Here is an 18,801-nt window from a genome sequence, read left to right as displayed (position 1 = left end):
TTATACAACTGGTTCGCCTCTCATGGAACTAGTTGATAAGCGCAATTTTCGAGAACAAAATAAGAAATTTTAATATTTAAATGTAGAATATTTTAGGTTAAGGTACCCTCAATTAACCTACTGATTAAATAGTACAAAACCTCGACAGAGAAACAACATTTTTAAAGGATTTTTAGAGCAAGTGCTAATGCAAATGCAATTTTATAATGCTACACTTTGTAAGCCTAAAATAATACCTATACTAGTTGAAATTGAGAATCTTATAGTACAAAATTTTGGGTGCGTGCACCTCTAGCAGTCTACCAGACCCGGTCGATCATACTGTTGTCCTGGGGCTTCTGGTTCATGGTGGTCAATTGCTGGTGGTAGTTGCGCATCTGGTTGCTGCGGCGTGGCTGCGCCAGATACTCGAACATGCTCTGCAGATGCTGCGACAGCATCTTGCTCAAGTCGCTCGGCATGGGATCCGTCCAGAAGAAGTCGTGGTTGAGGGCCGTGTCCGCATCAATGCGCTTCTTGGGGTCCAGGGTCAGTAGCTTGTCCAACAGATCACAGCCGGTGGGATCCTTGACATACGGACGCAGGCGCTCCTTGACGCGACGCTTCTGGTTCTTTGGCAGTTCAATGGATTTGTACAGCTCCAGCTCCTCCACGCCTGGCCATACGTCCGGCGTAAAGGAGCCGCAAAGCTGCGAGATGAAGGTCAACTGTTGCTGCTCTGTGTTTCCCTGCATGATGGGCGAGCGGGTCCACATTTCGGCCATGATGCAGCCAGCGCCCCACATGTCCACCGGCGGTCCGTAGTTCCGGTCGCCCAGTAGCAACTCTGGCGGGCGGTACCACAGGGTCACCACACGATTGGTGTAGCGATTCTTGCTCTCGTTCTTTGGAATGCTGAAGGCGCGGGCCAACCCAAAGTCTGCCAGCTTTAAAATGCCATGCTTGGTGATCAGCACATTGGCAGCCTTCATGTCACGATGCAGGATCTACAAACCGAAATTCAAAATGAAAACATTGTACTAAACACTTGTTTTATGCTATGACTCACCTTGTTGCTGTGGATGTAGTACAAACCATTGAGCAGCTGCTGCATCACCTTCTTGATCTCGCCCAGACTGAACTTCACATTCATGTTTGATAGAAGGCCAGCCAAATCGTGCTCGCAGAAATCGAAAACCAAGTAAAAGGTGGATCTGTAACCATTCGTGGCGGTGGCCTTGGTGCGGCAAATCTCGATTAGATTCACCACGTTCTCGTGCTTAAGCAGCTGCAGGATGCGGATCTCTCGCAGGGCCGTGATGGGGAACTGGGGAGCATAAATAAGTTACGAACAGATCTTCTTATATGTGAGTTTGAACGCACGCCTTCTTTTTCGTTGTCCATCAGCACCTTCTTCATGGCCACAAACTTCTTGTTGCCCTTCTTCTCTCGAGCCTTGAAAACCTCTCTGCAAACGGAGTGGAGCTTGAGTACCCAAAGTTATGTGCACTTTAAGGACATACCCGAATGTGCCCTGACCAATTTTGGCCACCTTCTCGTATTTGTTGCTCTCGTCGCAGTAGGGAAAGTCGTAGTCCTCGATGTACTTCTGCTTTTCCATTAGGGACATGGTGCGCGAGGAGCTGGAACCGGATGGCGTCGACGTCGACGGTTGCTGGAGCATGTGGGACATGTGCGCCATGGTGGAATATGCCTTTATACGTACAGATTTCGCAATTCCAGGTCCGAAACAAGCCGACAGACAGACGAAAAGAAATCAGCAACAAATGGTGTTTGCTACAGCTGATGGTTAAAATAAAACAGTGTGCACTCACTGTTACTGCATATCGATAGCACAATCGATAGGTTCGCTCAACAGCTGTCCCAGCAGTTATCACTTTGCATTGTTGGTATACACTGGCCAAGTGATATAACCTATCGCAATTTGGCCACAAAATAAAACCCGATTTAATGAATAAACTATTGAATGTAGCGCAGGCAGTGCCGCGCCAGTTTGTCCGGGAATATGCCTTCAAGTCGGATTTGAAAATCAAATGGGTGCGCCCCGAGAAGATCGCGTGCTTTAAGCCGGAAAAGAGTGGCGACCTGGCCAAACTGCCTCCTCTGAAAGCCGATGAGCTGCTGCTGGAATATAGGGATTGCAAGGAGCTGGAGAAGTAAGCATTATAACATATTTTGTGACTTAATAATATTATTTTATTGAATCTATAGAGCCGACGAGTCTGTCAGGGCGCAGTTTAAGCTGATCAACAATGCCAGTTATCTGACCACACAGTTTTATCGTGATGAGATGGTAAAGGAGGTGCAAAGGCATGCCCAGGATTACGGGTCAATGGAGGCCAAGTGTATGTTGCTAGCCAAAATGCAAATTCTTTAATTTTACCCCTAATTAATCTCACGTATAGTGGCCAAAATGACCGCGGTGATTCGCCGCTACCAGGAGCACATGGATGCCCATCCGCGCGACAAGATGATCAAGGTGCGACTGAAGGAGCTCATCGACAAGCGCAAGAAGTTCCTCAAATACCTGAGACGCTGGGACTATCCACGCTTCGAGTGGATTCTCGAGAAACTCGAACTGGTGTACAAGCCACCGCCCACACATTTCCACTGGATCACCCGCAAGGAGTCGCTGCAAAAGCTGACCGACACCTACTGCGAGAACCTCAAGGAAGAGCGGCTGGAGGCCTACCACAAGCAGCTGCAGGCCCAGCAAATTCCCTTCCTCGAGGAAGCCATCAAGAAGATGCAGTTCGTGCGGCAGGAGCAGATATCCTGCGATGTGCCGGTGACCGTGACCGAAGAGCAGATCGCCGACTCGGAAAGGCAGCTGGCCCAGCTCAAGGAGCTGCAGCAGGCAGACGCAGCCGCCAGTAGTCTGAAACAAAACGAGGATAGCTTCAATTAGGCCCGGTTCTTTAATGTTACGGTGTCTTACAATAAATGTAAATGCTGATGTTCTTAAATGATACGTTTTATTATATTTTTAGAGTAAACTCGACATCGTACCGCAACGTCATGATCGAGAGCAGCGCAGGCTGGCAAATAAATAAGCAGGCAAGGATGATTGCCTTATAGAAATGTATGAAAAAACATGCGATCAGAGAGAAGATCTTAAAGGGTACGGATTACAGCTAACGCCTGCCGGGAGAGCCGGATTTCCGCTTGCCGCCGCTGCTAGAGCTACTCGAGCTGCTCGACGACGAGCTGGAGCTGGAGCTGGACGAACTGGACGACGAAGAGGAAGACACTGAAGAGGTGGAGTCGCGAGAGGTACGCTTGCGCTCCTTGTCGCCATTGCCCGTGGCTACTTTGCTCTTGACATCCGTGGAAGTGACCTCGTCGTCGCCCCAAAGATCGTATTTTGAGAGATCCCCGTCGTCGCCCTCTTCGTCGTCATCATCGTCGTCATCGACTTTCCGCACCTCATCCCGACTGGACCTCCTGGCCCGCTTCGAGTCCTCTCGATGCTCGCCGTGCTTCCGCTTCTTGCGCCGACCAAACTCATCGTATTCGCTGTCCGAATCCTGGCGATCCTTGTATTCCACCACCCCGCGATCGTTGTAACCACCGCCGAAGCCTGCAAAGGGAGTTGTTAAGGGGGCTTTGGGACAGGATGCAGCTGCTTCAGACTCACCAGTCCGCTCCTCCACGTCCGAGAACTTGGGAGCGTTGCACATGTTGCAGGTCTGGCGACGTGCCCAGTTCACATTGGCGCACTTGCTGCACTGCCAGTCCTCGGCGCTAAACAAACCCCGCGACTTGTCCGCCGCCGCTTTCCCGATCTCCGTCCCCAGCTTCTTCTTGCTGGAGCTGCTGCTACTGCTGCTGCTCCCGTTTCCACGGTCCCGCTCTCGATCCCTATCCCGCTCCGGCTTTTCACTGCTTTCGCGGTCCCGATCGCATTTGTTGCACTGCAAACGGCGCGCGAAATTGAGATGGCGACAGCTGCAAAATCGTGGGAAAGGTAAGATTCGCAGAACTCCTCGCCTGGATCGGCTGATCCGCCGGGTGGCGGCTATTCCTGCATCTTTACGCGCACTCACTCGTAATCTGGGCAAATCCAATCGCCAGGCGAAGCGACGCTTCCTCCGCCACTGCTTCCTGCGCCCCCAGCTGCCACGCCTCCGTTTGAACTGGACATGCTGGGCGCTGGCTGAGAACTCTGCTAAAGGATATTGCTACTGGGCGTCCAAGTAATCCTCCACAGGTCTCAGGAGCAGCATCAAACCGAGATTTTTTTTTTACCAATATTCTGTATACGATACGAATTAGGGCTGTCAAAACATCGATGACACTATCGATAGTTTGGTTTTGGCCGGCCGCGGCAATCGATTGCCCTTGGCCTCTCACGATAGGTCGATATTTTCATTTGCGGTATTCCCTATATTTTTGAATGGCTTAATCGAAGTTTTATCAAGAATGTTAAGTTATTTAATTAATTAATTAAGGACCATGGTTGTGTTTATTAGGTACTTTTTGGGAATAATTTGAATTATAATATACTGGTCTTCTAGGAGTTATTATATTCCGTACTTGAAAAACCTCAATGCTAGTATTCACCACTGAGTGATAACGTGATTACTAAACAAAAAAAAAACAGGTAGTAATTAGGGCACTATTAAGAAAAATGTCCACAATAGAGAACATTACAAAATGACAAACAAATACTTTTAATCTGTATTACATTCCTACTGATTCTCTTTAAAGCAGACTTCATAAATTAAGTGCAATTAGATATTGGCATATTTCCAACAACATTAACCTTTAGCACACTTGTCTTTAGTAAATAAAAGAGCATCATTGATTAATGAAACCCGAAATTAAAAATCATTCAAAATAAATTTAATCGTTTCAAGTCAACACTTAGCACTCATGCAGATCCCAGACAATCAACCACAAGAACTTGTATACTTTTAGAGTTTTATTTCCTTAGTTTACAAACAAAAGCCGCTCCAAAAGTAAACACTGATTTTGTTTTGTCGTTTGTTGGATGGTTGATAAAAGAATGTGACTAACGCATAACCAGCAGCTTTTGGGAATAGTCGGGGATACCCACAGACATAGACATCCTTTCCTTTCAGGCTTACTTCTTGCCAGTGCCGATCTTGGCCTTGGCAGTGCCGCGCACCTTCTTCATCCTGTTGCGACGCTCCTTGCGCTGCTTGCGCGTCTGCTTCTTCTGCTCGAAGAGGCCGTGGCGGGCCAGGCGGTATTTGGGCTCGAACTTCTTGGCGTTGTCGAGGGTGTCGTAGATGAGGGCGAAGCCCGTGGAGCGGCCGCCACCGAAGTTGGTGCGGAATCCGAAGGCGAAGACCACATCGGGGGTGACCTTGTACATGGCGGCCAGCTTCTCGCGGATCTCGGTCTTGTTCACCGATGACAATCCCGGGTGCAGGACATCGCAGACCATCTGTTTCCTGGCGAGCAGGCGGTTGGTCATGAACTTGCGGGTGCGGATGGTGGCGGTTGTACCGGACATTCTGACGGAGCTGCAATGGAATTAGTCAGGATTAGTTTAATTCTTGTTTTTACACACAATCGTCGGCACTGCGGATTGTTGTTGTCGCCTGCGAGGGAATCAACATAACCTCACAGGTTTTGGGTGCTCCATGTCTCCACGTGTGACACGGCTGTGGGTTTATCCGCCTCCCACGAACGCGACCTTCAAGCGCAGGTCTGTAAGCAGTTGGCGGGCTGTCTTTGCCTGCATTTTTAACTAGTTTTGGGGGCTAATTACCTTTTAAAACACTTGAAAAGGTTTTAAACACGTCGTTTTGCGAACGCGATTCTTTAGAAAGGAAGATGGCCGTCAGAGTGACCGTGACTGCACATACTAAATTATACCAAATACTAAATAAATATACTAGAAAAGTGAAAAGAGCCACAGGTTTATAGCTTTGGTAATGACGGGCTATGACTTAAGCCAAAGAAAATAATAATAAACAGAGCTGTTGTTTTAATAATTTTTTGCTAATAATAGTCGATTCAATAGGAAGATAAACCAGTTTTGAACTCAGGACAGTTGTAGAGCTAAGAGAAACAACCAGTTTTTCATAGAAATAACATTTATGATAGCGCGCACTCAAACCCTAACCATACTGTTAGTTAACAGCAAAGTAATGCATTCAATGCTCTTAACAGTAGCTTAACAGTGGCTTGGCGCCAAACTTAAAAAGAGTATACAAAACAAAAAACCCTAGTTGAGCAAACTAATGCATTTATTCTGAAAACTAAAATTAAATATTTGGTACGTATTGAATTCGAAGTTATAAGCAATAAGTGGCATGTTTTAGTTTTATTTTGACTAAGATCTAAGAAAAAGTCACGTGAAATTAGATTAGATTACAAGTTAACCCATTTTTGCCATTGAATATCAAAAAAATTTTTTTGCTGATTCATCTTTACCTCCATTGATATTTATTCGAGTGCAAGAACTGCTTGGCATGCACTTTATTTCCGAAAACAAAACTTAATTTACTTTGGTCGACTTTGAGTTGTTCTTCTTATTCCAAATATAAAAGCCACCATAACCCAAGGCCGCCAGCAAGGTCACGACCAGAGTGGCTATTCCAGCGTAGAAAACGAACAGGTCGAACAGGTGCAAATGGCAGGAGGAGATGCCAATGCCCCGGGTCCTAACAGCCGCTCCTCCTTTGTGCCGGGCCACGTAGTTCACCCAGAAGAGAGCGTTGGCCAAAGCACCGAGAGGTCGGTCCCTGAACTCCAGCGACACATCTCGGATGGTCAGTTGGTAGTGGGACTCCAGGAGCAGCCTACTCACTGCCCAGTTAAGCGAGCTGGTCGTCACATTACCCTCATCCAACTGCAGACCCACGCCCAATCGCACGGCTAGCTCCACGTTCCGCCTTTCGTGGTGGAAGAGCGGCAGTCCCAGAATGGGTACATTCCGCACTATGCCCTCCTGAAGGTTCAGAAGATCGCCGTTGGTTAGGAAAACCTTAACCCTCGGATGCGCCAGGATGTCTATCTGCGGCACCGCATGTTGGATCATCACGTTTTTGGGCAATCCGTCCAGTTTCTTGACATCGTGACAGGTCCAGATGACGCTCTCCTTTCTGGCGGCGAACAAGCCAAGCAAAGCCTCCAACTTATCCTTGGGTAACTGGCCACAAGGCTGCTCATTTCCCAACTGAACGTAAATGACTCCGGCGCGAGCCTCCTCCAGAAAACGCTTCATGTTCCAGGGCAACTCCTTGGGACCCCGGATATGCAGACCTCCAGCGGGAACGATCTGCTGGATGCTCACTCGGGGGGTCATCAGTGGCACATGACTGTTGAGCAGCAGCACGGATAGCTGGCTGGCCTGCAGTTCGGGTATCGAGTGCTGCAGCTTAAAGTACTTGGCCACCAGTTGCTCCTGACCGCCGTAGTGATCCTTGATGAATCGCTTCCTGCGATTGATACACTGCCGGATATTGCCGAGTCGCTCGGAAAAGCCCAACTGGACCAAACCTTGCTCAAAATCGATGGGGGAACAGGCAGCCGGCACCAGTGCCTCTTGCACTGCATCCATGTAGCTACCAAAGTCTGTGGAAATGATCCCTATGACAGGACGCTGGTGGAGAGCCCCCAGTGCCAGCAGTGCCTCCGTGTAGAAGTAGTCCACTAGGATCACATCGAAATCAAATTCCAGGTAGGACATCTTTAGCAGTTTCTGGATGGGCTCCTGCATAAGGAAGTGATCCAGGGCGCGGGCTCCAACGCTGGCCAAGGACTGGCGAAGATTTTCAATGGGCAGGCGACCAAGATCAGCTAGGTTTCCCTTGGGTGCCGCCAGTTTTTGCACTGTTTGGGGTGATAATTGGTATAATTTATGGCAACTTCCATAAGAACCATACTAACACTCGCTCCAGAAGGGATATTCCGGTATCACCGTTTCCGTAACATTATCCAAAGTTTCCCCCAAACCATGTCCCGTATAGACTTCAACCTATGCGAAGTAACTTTCTGATGATATCCATCTAATTTAACAAAACTTACTACTTACTGTATGCTCTCGGATGGCCAATTCCGTCACTAGAGTTCTCATTACCGCAAAGTGACCCTCGTTGGCATGGGGAAACAGTACCAGGATCTTGGCTCCCTGAGAGATCTGAACCAAAACTAGGCCAAAAAGTGCCAGACAAATCCATCGATTCTTATGCGATTCCTATGGATTCAAATTCAAAATAATTTAGGTCATTTCCGAAAGTACACATCATCGAATTGAAGATGCTCCGGCATTTCCTTATCAGTTTGTCAGTTGCCAGGCTACAAAGACGGCTCTTATTGAACTTGTTGCATTCGTGTTTACCAACCATATTTCGTATTCGGTATTCGAACAATAACGATAAGCGATTATAATTAAGTTCCGGCCGTATTTTAACTGCATTCGCCTAGTAAACTCTTCCGGTTCCAGTGAGTAAACGAATCAGACTGAACTCATTTCTCCTTGCGCCTTGACTCCCCACAAAAACAAAACACTCAACTGATTGCTCTCGGGAATATAATCTTAGAGATATGTACGTCCAGAAGTGCTGTGGTCACTGGAACATGTGTGGACCCCAGACCCCAATACAAATGCCTTGTATATAGAGATCCTATTGCTTCCATTAAAGTATACAAAGCGATTGTGGGCCTGGAAAAGGGGTACAATTGCACCGACACACATATGTATACTATACCCCAGTTGAGCGATATGAAATCGTCTCTTGAGCTTATTGTTCTTCTCGCTCAAAAGTAAAAAGAGTAAAGGGAGTGGGGTCTTTCGATTTGTTCACATATGCATAATTGGACGATTTTCTTATGTTGAGCGCATTTGCTAATTGTGAAACTTGCAAATTCATCATTGTCTGACAAAAGTTCTAAATATACTATTCCTTAGTTTCAGTTACTAGAGGGCTGATTTGGGGCTCTGATATTGTTGTTCTTTGAGAGATTTTGGTATACTGTCACTGGGAAATGTAAAGACAAGAATTGGATTGGTACTTTAATTTGTAAATATTTTATCATTTCCGCATTTTCGATATTTTCTGGAATATGAACATTTAAAAATCTTTAAAATTCAATGAAATATTAATCAATAAATCAAGACCTTTGGCTATACTCAGTCCAAATACAAACCGGAACTAAAAAAATTTAACAAATTTCTGGATGAAGTTGTAAACTTTATCTAGAATTTTGTAAGATACTTAGACATTCTTAAACTACTTTAATTGTTTAACCATACAAAAACTCTATTTACATTTTCTTAAGCTAGTAAACTAATAAATTCGGTCGACTTTTAAAAAGTTACACTTACTTTTGAATATAATTTTTATTTGTAAGATTTCTGGAAGTTTTATGTTTGAGTTATAAATAAAATTCAGATGTTACCAAAACAGATTCTGCGATCCAATTAAATGGCCGCTCCAGAAACAGCCTGGCACCTGTTCTTTCAATCATTTCCAATTAGTGTTCCCAGCAAACCCAAACAAACTGAACATACAGAAGTATTCGGCTGTGTGTACTTTAAATTGACGCAAGTGTGCAAATCAGAAAAATGTGACAAACCAAACGATGTTTATCAACAACAAAAGGCACAACATGGGAAATCTAAATCGAGAACAGAACAGCAGACTCACAAAGGCAAGCAAATTGGCGAAGAGGCAAAAACCGGTTGCCGCTAAGGGAAGTCGCCAAAAGAAAGCGAGGAAGGGGTTCCAAAACCGGTTCATTGAACCTGAGCACCACCGGCCGGCCCATTATGGTATAGACACACAAAAGAGCTGAAAAGAACGATTCCATCTCCTTTATCACAAACAATGTTCTTTATTTATGCCATTTCTCGTTTTAGTTGAGCAGAGCTACTTGCTTACGGAACAGAATGTAAATAAACATGGCGAATGCAAATGGTAAATGCAAATGTCTGGAAAAATCGATTATGCGTTTAGGCTTATTAAATCAAATCGGTTATGTTTGCTGATGGATGAAAGGGATCCGTACATAGAGGCTGGGCAGCCAACCAGTTTAATCGGTGGCATCGGCCTTGGCCACGGAGAAGGCCTCCGCGACGGGGATGCTGCCGCTGTTGGCGATGACCACATCCTTGACGGGACGATCGCGGGCATCGGTGGCCGAGTTCTCGATCTGGCGCACCACATTCATGCCCGACAGGATCTTGCCGAAGACGACGTGGCGTCCGTCCAGCCAGCTGGTCTGCTTGGTGGTGATGAAGAACTGGGAACCGTTGGTGTCCTTGCCAGCATTGGCCATGCTCAGCCAGCCGGCGCCGTAGTGCTTCAGCTTGAAGTTCTCATCCTCGAAGCGTTCGCCATAGATGGAGCGTCCTCCGGTGCCGTCACCCTTGGTGAAGTCGCCGCCCTGGATCATGAAGTCCTTGATGATGCGGTGGAACTTGCTGCCCTTGTAGCTGCAAAGAAAAAATATTTATTTATCAATTTGATGATTTTAGGCTAAAACCAGCGTTACAAAATATCTATTTAATTTGTAATTGAATTGCAATTTGCAAAATGCAAACAATTGATGCGGTGGAAATTTTTGCCCTTAAAGGTGCGTACAAAAATAATTGATTATAAGTTTGATGATTTTAGGCTTGATACCATCACCATTAAAACAAATATATTTAATTTTGTGTGGGAATGCAATTTGCAAAACGCCAAAACTGTTTTTCCTTATTAATTTGGTATTTTTAAACTAGAAAGATTGAAACGTCGTAAGTATGGGCATTAAGGAAAATTAATTTAACAAAGGATTTGATGATTTTAATATCGATATAGCGTTACAGTTTGAAATGTAAAAATTACAAATTTAATTTGTAAATATTAATCTTAGAAAATAGAAAAATGCACAAAACAGCGGCGGGATTTGAACCTGGGCTTAAGTAATGTAAGCAGTTGGGAATTTTGCACACATCAAAATGTTATGTGATATAAAAATATCTATTTAAACCGAGCTTTCTTATGATTGGGGGATTACGAAGAGTGTAGAGTGCTCTTTGTCAGCCCATTAGTCCATACTATTCCCGAGATTCGCTTTCTCAGCGGATGATTGGTCGCTTAAACGCCACGTAATTGCTTCAATCTGAGAGCCCCGCTATAACCTACAAACGGTGTAGCTGTTCTGGTGTGCGAGTGCCGCTAATCGGCGGCTTCTTTTTGGGAAGCCTAGCGGTACCTGGTATACGCTACCACTACCCTGCTACCCCAAGTACTCACCCTTCGCCCTCGGGCTTCTGCGCCAGCTCCCGGAAGTTCTCCACCGTCTTCGGAACAGTTTTGCCGAACAGGCCGATTTCGATGCGACCAGCGGGCTCACCGCCAATGGTGATGTCAAAGAAAACCTACGCAAACGGAATTGGTTTATTATTAACAATCATCTCATTTGATTTATTGCATAGCGGGTGTGTGCGAGTGTGTGTGTGTGCGAGGGAGATGGTGTTCAAGTACATAAAATACACCGGGAAAGGACGAAATCAAAGGAGCACTTACCTTTTCGGTTACTTTGGGCCCTTTGCTGTCATCGGCGACGACGATTCCGGCCACCAGGGCCACCACGCACAGGGATAAAAACAACTTCATGGTTCCAGAAACTCTCAGCGATTGAATTAATTTCTGTTGTAGAGCTGCAGTACCAGAAAATGTGACCAGTCGGCGGCGTGGGTACTACAGAAGCAAAACTCTTTGGAAATATTGCATTAATGCAGTGCTGGTCACACTTACCTGGCGGGAAATCTGAATTTGAGCTAGGACTCAAACCAGTCAATTTTAAAAACAAAAATATAGGTAGCAAACTCATAAGAACAATATAAAATTGTATACCTTCAAACTTTTATCACAAGTTCGTATTCATAACATTAAATCTTTTTTTAATTTACCAAATTCCACATGCAAAATATAAATAAAATATAACATTTATGTTACAGTTGGGTAATATATAGCGGGTATATATAGCTGCCATAGAAACGATCGAATAATTGAGTTGAAAATTATAATAACTTCAATGTTTTTATACATATTCGCGTGTAATTCGTAGTTTAGATGTTTTAAATAAACCAATTGATTATTGGTGAACTGCTATTTGGGTTTGAGATTTATCCAGTTCCTTAGCCGCCTTTTCTGCCCTTTTCTTTTCTCTGTTGGCCAGGACTTTCTCCCTGGATTTCTGGGCCTTTTCAGCGCAATCCTTGGGACGTGTTTTTAAGGTCATATCATCCACGGCCGCCTGCTTACGAGCTGATCTTGACAAACACCGTTCCATGCAGCTGATGGGCACAAATCTTCCAATAAAGCAGCCGCAGTGTGAACAATAGTGGTTAATATCCTGGCGGCCCTGCCATTTTTTACTACAAAAAATGTTTCATGTTATTTAATTAGAAGTAAGAAAAATGTATTAAATCACAAACCAAAGTTTTGTGAACCGCAGGAATATCTGCAGGCAGGTAACCACCTCCAATTGTACCACACTCGATCCAGACTTCTCGCACGAAGGACAATGTATCCAGGTGGACTCCTCTTTTAGGTAACCCACTTGTTGTTTGTGGCTGACACTAATGGCCACAATCTGCGGCTCTTCTACGGTCATGATGTGAGTTCTAGCGAGAACGATCGGAGACTAAATACAAAACAAAATTTAAAGAGATCGCCTGGGGGAGAAACAGACTCAGAATTAGAGATCTCCAGATATCTCTCTTTCTCGACATTTCTCTCACTGAGGCGTTGGCAAATTAAGTTGCCGAATGGAAATCATATAAATTATTCGCTCTTAATTATCAAATTCCATTGTAAAATAAAAAAAAAACAAAATTTGATTCAAAGGTTTCCAAAAAAAATTGTGTATTAATTTTGTAACACATATATTTTTTTTAACAGTAAAAAGTAAAAGCATTGTTTTTTGGTTTTATTAAAACATTAAAATATTCTACAAGAAGGCACCTTTTTCATTAAAAAGCTTAGCATTTTGTTATATTATTTCTCCTTGTGTTAACAAATCGAGCGGATGACATCTTCAGTGATGATCTACAGCTGTGGACGGCGGAATACGCCCAGGTACTCCCCGCAGGCACCACAGTGGTGCCTTTTGGTGCAGCATCGCAGCCAGGAACGCACCACACGGGTCTTGCCCTTCGTCCTGCAGTACGGACAGGTGATCTCGTTGGGGCCAGGACCAACGGCAAAGTAAAGTGGTTGCGGATCCTGAGCCATTTCGGACAGCAAAGATGTTGACTGTGTCAAAAACAAACGCAGACTAAAGCGATCAAAGAGAAATTAGGGGTATACATTGGTCATACAATCTCCAAAGAGAAAAACTTAGCCAGAGAACAGAAGAGTAATTGTATGCATTCAGTTTTATTTTTGTTTTGATGGTTTTGCTGTGGGTGGGTATTTAAATTTTCAGAATAGTTTCAAAAAAATGTGTGATCTTTGTAGGCTAGGCGGTGGTTGCCTTTATTTGAAGAGGTTCCCTCCTCTTCATGGATCGCCCAAAGTAGCAGCCACAATTGCCGCAGTAATGGCTTCGGTCGGTTTGCTTGCAGGGCACATAGTAGTTGAAACAGCAGCAACAACAAAAGGTCCTGAAATAGGATTCGATCAGTTGTTTTGAAGACTAACAAACTATTTTATCTTACACAAAAAGACAGCCCACAATGCGGTTAAGTTCGCTGGCCCACCACTTGAGATCATTCTGCACCACACTCAGATCCTTGATTCCACAGGCGGGGCACTTGATCTCCACCGGTTCGTGGGGGAGGTTGAGGAACGTTCCAGCCAGGGGCGTGGCAAAATTCTCATAGATCTTGCGCTCCTTCCGATCCTCCAAAGCTATGGCCGCCCGCTCCCGGACCTCCTGCTCCGTCTCCTTCTCCGGCAGCGTTGTCGTCATGATCGCTCAGCAATCGAACTGAAAGCGAAACGCTGCCAAACAAGCAGGCAACCTGTTTGGATATTATAAGAGAGCGAGAACACACTCGAAAAAAAAACCATTGCATAACTCATTTAGAGAATAAGTTTAGTAGATCACTTTATGAACTTTCTAAAACCTTTACAAAATCTATGGAATTTAAGAATATTTCTTAATTTTAAAGTCGCTTTCTAAAATCAACCAGTCAAGATTTCAAACCCCACTTTATAGAAAGATAAATATTAACTGATTTTTTGTGTAAATCTATCTATGTATCTTTCAAACAACTTTATAACCTTAACTCAAAATTTTCCAAGTGTGGCAGAGAGTATCCATAATGAAAGAGAACAAGAAAAATTGATTTACAATGCGTCTTTAATTGAGTTAGACGCGTAATAGAATTATAGAACGTAGGAATATTTGGCATTAATTTCATTTTAATTGGTCGTTAAGTGGGTTATTTGGCCTTGCGTTGGATTCCCACTTTGCCGCCACACGAGCTGCAATAAACCCCCTTGGTGGTCCATTCCCGATTGCAGCCACACCAGGTGCACACGCAGCAGATCCAAAAGAGTGGAAAGATGCTATATGGAGTGTGGGGGATAAATAGTTAGTGGTTAGGAACATCCTTTGATGGGGGAAACTCCTTACCAGGAAAGCAAACTGAGGCAAAAGCTGGCGTCCTTGCAACTGGCTGCCCTCATCACGGCCGCCTGGCTCCTCTCCCGACAAAGTGGGCACAGTAACTTGTAGGTGGAGGGTCCGACCGCATAGTACCGGAGGCGTGGCTGCTGGCTGGAGCCAGGAACTGGAGCAGCCAACTCTTGGGCGATCAGGGTCACCTTCTCCGCGGCATGATCATCGATGAAGGGCACCAGGCCATCCTCCAGCACCACATTGGCAATGATATTCCGGGCACGCTCCTCCGTTCCAGCGGGCACCAATCTCACCCGCAGCCTCTCCACCTGCTGATGCTGCTCCATGGTTACTGACTATCTGATCTCCGCCAGAGCAACCGAAACCGAGCAGCGAGAGCGAGGTGATCTGATCACAAAGAGAACTTCGAAGAGAGATGCCACTGTAGAAAAGAATTTGTACGCGACCATGGAGCTATGATGTCATCAGCAGCTATTCAGGGGATATTCACTCGGTGTGGCGGTGGCCCCTCGACCAGAACCAGATCGGCAACCAAAAATTAGGCCAATATTTGCCCATCCAATATATAGAGTAGTTCCAAAACAACATCGACCACATGGAAAATGTTTCGACATTCCTAAAGACACTTCTGTGTGGTCGAGATGCAAATCATCTGTGGGAAACATTCTGACTCTTAAAAACTTTGAATGATCTTATAAACAAATTTATTTTTAAGAAAATTGCATTTCTTATTGATTCTTTATATTCTAGATTCAGAAATCAAATTAATTGAAAAACGAAATGTGTTTACTATAAAATAAAATTATTTTTATCAAAAACAAAATAATTAAGATTCAGAAATCATATATAAAATTATTTTAATTAAGCTATTAAGCTATAACTTAGATTCAGAAATCAAGAAATCAAGCTATATCGGAATAAGTAAGATTCAGAAATCCAAATAGTTTGAAAATCGAAATATTTGTATTAAAATATTCCACGATATGTCTACAACAATGGTCTACAACTCCTGTTGATTGGTGTATTACTCTTATTGCGTTTACCGGTAAAAACAGCTGATAACTATAGATTGTTTGTATGGTTTTTGTTTATGTTTATGTTTGGTTTGGCATTATTTGTAATTTTTTTTACAATTTAAAGCTTAGTTGAGCGAGTTGCTTTTGAGAGAGAGCTTAAAGCTTTAGCGAAGTCGTTTAAAATAACTTTATTGTTGGTTTCTATTGAGAAAAAAACGAAAAACGTAATTGTTAACCGGCATTATATATATATATCATAGCTTAACCTAACTCATTTAGAATATGAGAATGAAAACGTTTAGACCTTTGAGTTTAGAAGACACAATATAAAAGTTTAATAAAACCATAAAAGGGCGAAAAAATGTTGCTATATACTTAATGTAAAAAACAAATAAAATAGCTAGTTATTTAAGGTAAGCATATTTTAATTTCGTTTCTTTTTATTTCCTTTTCAGAAAATGTTTAAGTACAGTTTTGAAAACAAAATTTCCATGAACATTATATTTCTTAAAAGTTTTACGAATGATTACCAATATTTATTAATCTACTTTCTTTTGCTCAAACGAATTTTTAAACCCTCCTTGGTCACTAAAACAGGAGCAGCATCGAACCGGAACTCAACCTCCCTGCGAGGAGCTTGAATTAGATCGAAATTGGCCAAAACCTTGGCAACCGCCACCTTTGAATTTACTTTACCCATGCGCAGCGCTGGAGGAATATGTTATAATTAATTGGAGTTACACATATATTTAATAAAATATTCTCACCTATGCAGTGCCTGGGTCCCTCTCCAAACGGCATATAAGCTGCCTGATCGTAATTCATGATGTCAGCATCAAATCGATGGGGATCATATCCGTTGGGATTTGGGAAATACTTGGGATCACGTTGCATGCCAAATAGTGAAATAAGGATGGGTGTTCCCTTGGTGATGGTGTGGGTAGTACCGGGCACAGGATAATCTTCGGTGCATTCTCGGTTCAGGAAGGGCAGGCCGGGATACTTTCGAATGGTTTCTAAAAACACACTTTTAGCATAAAATCAATGTATCCAGATGAGTCTTAAGAAAACCCACCCATTATGCAGAGTTCCAAGAATTTGAAATCTTGCACCGCCTCGTAGGTGAACTTATCCCCCGGCTTAAGATTGTGCTTCTGAAGCACTGCATCAACCTCCTCGCGCGCTTCCTTCAGAAGCTCCGGATACATGGACAGCTCGTAGAGGGTAAACGCGGAAGCGGCAGCAGTGGACTCCGATCCAGCCACATAGAAGAGAAATGCCTGGGCGGCAATCTTCTCGAAAGACATTGACTTTAGCTGTTCCTGAGCCGTTTCCATGTCCCACACTTGGTCATCGTCCTCGCCGATCTTGCCCGTATTTCGGAGGCGGATAAGCAGCTGCAGCATGTCCTTGCGCACCACATTATGACGCTCACGGAACTCGATGGTGCGCTTCATCATGTCCCTCAAGGATGTTAAAACCCGGCTCTCGTAACCCAAACGGTTCATTAGTTTGGCAAACCTAAAAATTAGTTTTTAAGATTTATAACCTTAACTCAATTATGTTCTATTTTTTACACATTTTAAGATCATTATAAGAACATGATCTATTAACTATTACTTTAAATTATTAACTGTATTTCACAATTTTGGGTAACGTGTTTTTCTTGGTTTATTATTGGCTTAAATATTAGCATCTGCCTCTGCCTCTGAATTTAACAATCTTAAAAAAAGTCAGTAATTAATTAACAAATTAATTATTTAATCTCAATACTTAATATTTTTGTTGTTAAGTACATTTTTTTTCTAATCTTATCATTGAAAGTGCAGCTGCAATTCTTGAAGATTAAAAGAAAAACTCAAGTAAGTAAACATTTAGAGGTGGCAATTAAACTGCAAGAATTTCGCAAACTAATTTATTTTTGGCAATGCGCAATTTTCGTACTCACGGTGGGCATATGAACATGGACATATCGTGAATCTTGAGCAGTAGAGACTCATCCTTTGCCGTAGAGCTGCTTATTTCACGGAACTCATTTTTCGGATTACTAAAGCTGTCGATCTCCAAGCCGAAGATCACCGATCCAATGATGTCTACCGCATACGTGGTCATCACATCTTTGATCTCCACTTCGTCGGTGTGGTCCAAAACCCCTTTCAAATGCTGTACCAGCTTATCGCCCACATCGTCGATCGTACCAAACATGCCTTTGATTTTTCCGGAGGAGAATGAGGGTGTGAGTTTCTGACGAAGATTCCGCCAGGAGGCTCCTCGAAGGTTAAAGAGATTGGCCGAAAGCGGATCCTTTTCCTCATCCACGTAGACCCCACGATCGTGGAAGCTACCGAAATCACTGGTCATGATTTGGCGAGCCAATTGAGCATCTCGGATTAGGATACTCCTTTTGTTAATCATGTATATTCCAACGAATTTGTCTTCGTGCCGGGCATATATATCAGCCAAAGCCAAGCCAAAACTCCGTTCCTGTTTCATTACGGGGTCCATTACACCAAAGGGGATTTTTGCCGGCTCTTCGTCCACTCCCAATCTTTGCCAGTAGGTATAGTGACGCCTCACATATTTGTACAGACATCCCAGGCATAGGATTAGCAGAAAAATAGCCCACATATCGAGTATCTGTGAATGACACTTTTGGAATGGAAAATCTCCAATTTCTGTTAGCGGTGAAATCTACGCAAACTCCTCGATGTACACTTCCCAAACTGAACAATTCCACTGGCTGGGATTCGGTTTTTATGTAAGACATATATAACCGATAAGCACCTCAAACGAACGTACGACCAAAGCAATCAGCAAAAATAGTTCTCTTCCAGCTGAGCAAGATACTTCTCAGCTGGAAAAAGCTTTCGACTCGTTAGGAAACAGGGCAGAATAAAAACAAAAAAGAACGCTATAGTCGAGTTCCTCGACTATTAGATACCCCCTACTCAGCCAAAAAACTCCAACCTAAGTATTTCCCCTACAAAACTACGAAGCTTAAGTGGCGCCATCTGTCGAACTGCATAGCCAACACTAGAATTTCCATTCCGACCCCCCCACATCAACCCCAACCTCCTAACATGAGGTACATACTTTCACAATTTGTGGACGTTAGAGTGGGCGTGGCTCCGTTTTGTAATAAACTTGCACTGCTTAGGAACTACTAGGATCTGCATGCCAAGTCCCGAATCTCTAGCTTTTATAGTTTCCGAGATCTAGACGTATT

The 18,801-nt window shown here is 43.8% G+C and overlaps 11 protein-coding genes across 12 annotated transcripts; 1 reads left to right on the top strand and 10 right to left on the bottom strand.

Annotated features, from left to right (window-relative positions):
* Positions 1–158: 158 nt before the first annotated feature.
* Positions 159–1,783, bottom strand: LOC108137546 (cyclin-dependent kinase 9). The gene is made up of 4 exons (XM_017259270.2): positions 1,503–1,783; positions 1,363–1,447; positions 1,049–1,306; positions 159–986 (listed from the first exon to the last, which is right to left on the bottom strand). Exons 1-4 carry the CDS (start codon positions 1,679–1,681, stop codon positions 300–302), a joined length of 1,209 nt encoding a protein of 402 aa, XP_017114759.1. The 5' UTR covers positions 1,682–1,783; the 3' UTR covers positions 159–299.
* Positions 1,784–1,872: 89 nt separating this feature from the next.
* On the top strand, positions 1,873–2,966 carry LOC108137548 (28S ribosomal protein S15, mitochondrial). Its single transcript, XM_017259273.2, has 3 exons — positions 1,873–2,156; positions 2,212–2,345; positions 2,406–2,966. Exons 1-3 carry the CDS (start codon positions 1,951–1,953, stop codon positions 2,906–2,908), a joined length of 843 nt encoding a protein of 280 aa, XP_017114762.1. The 5' UTR covers positions 1,873–1,950; the 3' UTR covers positions 2,909–2,966.
* LOC108137547 (zinc finger Ran-binding domain-containing protein 2) lies at positions 2,959–4,288 on the bottom strand. The gene is made up of 3 exons (XM_017259272.2): positions 4,047–4,288; positions 3,638–3,948; positions 2,959–3,580 (listed from the first exon to the last, which is right to left on the bottom strand). Exons 1-3 carry the CDS (start codon positions 4,142–4,144, stop codon positions 3,135–3,137), a joined length of 855 nt encoding a protein of 284 aa, XP_017114761.2. The 5' UTR covers positions 4,145–4,288; the 3' UTR covers positions 2,959–3,134.
* Positions 4,289–4,909: 621 nt separating this feature from the next.
* Positions 4,910–5,839, bottom strand: LOC108137505 (40S ribosomal protein S24). Of its 2 annotated transcripts, none has more exons than XM_041709896.1 (2): positions 5,741–5,839; positions 4,910–5,492 (listed from the first exon to the last, which is right to left on the bottom strand). In XM_041709896.1, the coding sequence occupies exon 2, from the start codon at positions 5,480–5,482 to the stop codon at positions 5,087–5,089; it is 396 nt and encodes a 131-aa protein (XP_041565830.1). In that variant the 5' UTR covers positions 5,483–5,492; positions 5,741–5,839; the 3' UTR covers positions 4,910–5,086. The 2 variants fall into 2 exon arrangements, with proteins under 2 accessions (XP_041565830.1, XP_041565831.1); XM_041709897.1 differs by having other exon boundaries at positions 4,910–5,494; positions 5,745–5,776.
* Positions 5,840–6,397: 558 nt separating this feature from the next.
* LOC108137560 (UDP-glycosyltransferase UGT5) lies at positions 6,398–8,458 on the bottom strand. The gene is made up of 4 exons (XM_017259286.2): positions 8,322–8,458; positions 8,012–8,173; positions 7,867–7,954; positions 6,398–7,809 (listed from the first exon to the last, which is right to left on the bottom strand). Exons 1-4 carry the CDS (start codon positions 8,322–8,324, stop codon positions 6,473–6,475), a joined length of 1,590 nt encoding a protein of 529 aa, XP_017114775.1. The 5' UTR covers positions 8,325–8,458; the 3' UTR covers positions 6,398–6,472.
* Positions 8,459–9,790: 1,332 nt separating this feature from the next.
* LOC108137558 (peptidyl-prolyl cis-trans isomerase 6) lies at positions 9,791–11,623 on the bottom strand. The gene is made up of 3 exons (XM_017259284.2): positions 11,493–11,623; positions 11,220–11,344; positions 9,791–10,414 (listed from the first exon to the last, which is right to left on the bottom strand). The coding sequence occupies exons 1-3, from the start codon at positions 11,580–11,582 to the stop codon at positions 10,012–10,014; spliced, it is 618 nt and encodes a 205-aa protein (XP_017114773.1). The 5' UTR covers positions 11,583–11,623; the 3' UTR covers positions 9,791–10,011.
* A 225-nt stretch (positions 11,624–11,848) lies between these two features.
* LOC108137559 lies at positions 11,849–12,630 on the bottom strand. Its single transcript, XM_017259285.2, has 2 exons — positions 12,407–12,630; positions 11,849–12,346 (listed from the first exon to the last, which is right to left on the bottom strand). Exons 1-2 carry the CDS (start codon positions 12,583–12,585, stop codon positions 12,064–12,066), a joined length of 462 nt encoding a protein of 153 aa, XP_017114774.1. The 5' UTR covers positions 12,586–12,630; the 3' UTR covers positions 11,849–12,063.
* A 276-nt stretch (positions 12,631–12,906) lies between these two features.
* Positions 12,907–13,264, bottom strand: LOC108137513. Its single transcript, XM_017259226.2, has one exon. The coding sequence runs from the start codon at positions 13,203–13,205 to the stop codon at positions 13,020–13,022; it is 186 nt and encodes a 61-aa protein (XP_017114715.1). The 5' UTR covers positions 13,206–13,264; the 3' UTR covers positions 12,907–13,019.
* Positions 13,265–13,333: 69 nt separating this feature from the next.
* On the bottom strand, positions 13,334–13,910 carry LOC108137512. The gene is made up of 2 exons (XM_017259225.1): positions 13,631–13,910; positions 13,334–13,576 (listed from the first exon to the last, which is right to left on the bottom strand). The coding sequence occupies exons 1-2, from the start codon at positions 13,882–13,884 to the stop codon at positions 13,432–13,434; spliced, it is 399 nt and encodes a 132-aa protein (XP_017114714.1). The 5' UTR covers positions 13,885–13,910; the 3' UTR covers positions 13,334–13,431.
* A 349-nt stretch (positions 13,911–14,259) lies between these two features.
* Positions 14,260–14,905, bottom strand: LOC108137517. The gene is made up of 2 exons (XM_017259231.2): positions 14,554–14,905; positions 14,260–14,486 (listed from the first exon to the last, which is right to left on the bottom strand). The coding sequence occupies exons 1-2, from the start codon at positions 14,883–14,885 to the stop codon at positions 14,360–14,362; spliced, it is 459 nt and encodes a 152-aa protein (XP_017114720.1). The 5' UTR covers positions 14,886–14,905; the 3' UTR covers positions 14,260–14,359.
* A 1,157-nt stretch (positions 14,906–16,062) lies between these two features.
* On the bottom strand, positions 16,063–18,318 carry LOC108137556 (probable cytochrome P450 6d2). The gene is made up of 4 exons (XM_017259282.2): positions 17,524–18,318; positions 16,651–17,096; positions 16,343–16,591; positions 16,063–16,283 (listed from the first exon to the last, which is right to left on the bottom strand). The coding sequence occupies exons 1-4, from the start codon at positions 18,201–18,203 to the stop codon at positions 16,120–16,122; spliced, it is 1,539 nt and encodes a 512-aa protein (XP_017114771.1). The 5' UTR covers positions 18,204–18,318; the 3' UTR covers positions 16,063–16,119.
* Positions 18,319–18,801: the final 483 nt, after the last annotated feature.

This window comes from Drosophila elegans, unplaced genomic scaffold, assembly GCF_018152505.1.
Source record: "Drosophila elegans isolate 14027-0461.03 unplaced genomic scaffold, ASM1815250v1 contig_520, whole genome shotgun sequence".
NCBI classification, from domain to species: Eukaryota; Metazoa; Arthropoda; class Insecta; order Diptera; family Drosophilidae; genus Drosophila; species Drosophila elegans.
Note: the sequence above shows the minus strand (reverse complement) of the source record. Positions and strands in the feature narration are given on the sequence as shown.

What these genes read in the sequence shown, in the direction of transcription:
- LOC108137505 (XM_041709896.1), bottom strand. Translation starts at nt 5,482, where the DNA reads ATGTCCGGTACAACCGCCACCATCCGCACCCGCAAGTTCATGACCAAC.
- LOC108137559 (XM_017259285.2), bottom strand. Translation starts at nt 12,585, where the DNA reads ATGACCGTAGAAGAGCCGCAGATTGTGGCCATTAGTGTCAGCCACAAA. An exon ending in CTGCGGTTCACAAAACTTTG is followed by an intron (nt 12,347 to 12,406) that starts GTTTGTGATTTA and finishes CATTTTTTGTAG; the next exon opens with TAAAAAATGGCAGGGCCGCC.
- LOC108137560 (XM_017259286.2), bottom strand. An exon ending in TGGCCATCCGAGAGCATACA is followed by an intron (nt 7,955 to 8,011) that starts GTAAGTAGTAAG and finishes TACTTCGCATAG; the next exon opens with GTTGAAGTCTATACGGGACA. An exon ending in ATATCCCTTCTGGAGCGAGT is followed by an intron (nt 7,810 to 7,866) that starts GTTAGTATGGTT and finishes CACCCCAAACAG; the next exon opens with TGCAAAAACTGGCGGCACCC.
- LOC108137517 (XM_017259231.2), bottom strand. Translation starts at nt 14,885, where the DNA reads ATGGAGCAGCATCAGCAGGTGGAGAGGCTGCGGGTGAGATTGGTGCCC. An exon ending in TGCCTCAGTTTGCTTTCCTG is followed by an intron (nt 14,487 to 14,553) that starts GTAAGGAGTTTC and finishes CACTCCATATAG; the next exon opens with CATCTTTCCACTCTTTTGGA.
- LOC108137547 (XM_017259272.2), bottom strand. Translation starts at nt 4,144, where the DNA reads ATGTCCAGTTCAAACGGAGGCGTGGCAGCTGGGGGCGCAGGAAGCAGT. An exon ending in TGGATTTGCCCAGATTACGA is followed by an intron (nt 3,949 to 4,046) that starts GTGAGTGCGCGT and finishes ACGATTTTGCAG; the next exon opens with CTGTCGCCATCTCAATTTCG. An exon ending in GGACGTGGAGGAGCGGACTG is followed by an intron (nt 3,581 to 3,637) that starts GTGAGTCTGAAG and finishes CTCCCTTTGCAG; the next exon opens with GCTTCGGCGGTGGTTACAAC.
- LOC108137556 (XM_017259282.2), bottom strand. Translation starts at nt 18,203, where the DNA reads ATGTGGGCTATTTTTCTGCTAATCCTATGCCTGGGATGTCTGTACAAA. An exon ending in CTTGGAACTCTGCATAATGG is followed by an intron (nt 16,592 to 16,650) that starts GTGGGTTTTCTT and finishes GTGTGTTTTTAG; the next exon opens with AAACCATTCGAAAGTATCCC. An exon ending in GGGACCCAGGCACTGCATAG is followed by an intron (nt 16,284 to 16,342) that starts GTGAGAATATTT and finishes ATATTCCTCCAG; the next exon opens with CGCTGCGCATGGGTAAAGTA.
- LOC108137513 (XM_017259226.2), bottom strand. Translation starts at nt 13,205, where the DNA reads ATGGCTCAGGATCCGCAACCACTTTACTTTGCCGTTGGTCCTGGCCCC.
- LOC108137512 (XM_017259225.1), bottom strand. Translation starts at nt 13,884, where the DNA reads ATGACGACAACGCTGCCGGAGAAGGAGACGGAGCAGGAGGTCCGGGAG. An exon ending in ATTGTGGGCTGTCTTTTTGT is followed by an intron (nt 13,577 to 13,630) that starts GTAAGATAAAAT and finishes ATCCTATTTCAG; the next exon opens with GACCTTTTGTTGTTGCTGCT.
- LOC108137546 (XM_017259270.2), bottom strand. Translation starts at nt 1,681, where the DNA reads ATGGCGCACATGTCCCACATGCTCCAGCAACCGTCGACGTCGACGCCA. An exon ending in TGGACAACGAAAAAGAAGGC is followed by an intron (nt 1,307 to 1,362) that starts GTGCGTTCAAAC and finishes TATGCTCCCCAG; the next exon opens with TTCCCCATCACGGCCCTGCG. An exon ending in ACTACATCCACAGCAACAAG is followed by an intron (nt 987 to 1,048) that starts GTGAGTCATAGC and finishes TTCGGTTTGTAG; the next exon opens with ATCCTGCATCGTGACATGAA.
- LOC108137558 (XM_017259284.2), bottom strand. Translation starts at nt 11,582, where the DNA reads ATGAAGTTGTTTTTATCCCTGTGCGTGGTGGCCCTGGTGGCCGGAATC. An exon ending in GGCCCAAAGTAACCGAAAAG is followed by an intron (nt 11,345 to 11,492) that starts GTAAGTGCTCCT and finishes CCGTTTGCGTAG; the next exon opens with GTTTTCTTTGACATCACCAT. An exon ending in CAGAAGCCCGAGGGCGAAGG is followed by an intron (nt 10,415 to 11,219) that starts GTGAGTACTTGG and finishes TTTTCTTTGCAG; the next exon opens with CTACAAGGGCAGCAAGTTCC.
- LOC108137548 (XM_017259273.2), top strand. Translation starts at nt 1,951, where the DNA reads ATGAATAAACTATTGAATGTAGCGCAGGCAGTGCCGCGCCAGTTTGTC. An exon ending in GATTGCAAGGAGCTGGAGAA is followed by an intron (nt 2,157 to 2,211) that starts GTAAGCATTATA and finishes TTGAATCTATAG; the next exon opens with AGCCGACGAGTCTGTCAGGG. An exon ending in CGGGTCAATGGAGGCCAAGT is followed by an intron (nt 2,346 to 2,405) that starts GTATGTTGCTAG and finishes TCTCACGTATAG; the next exon opens with TGGCCAAAATGACCGCGGTG.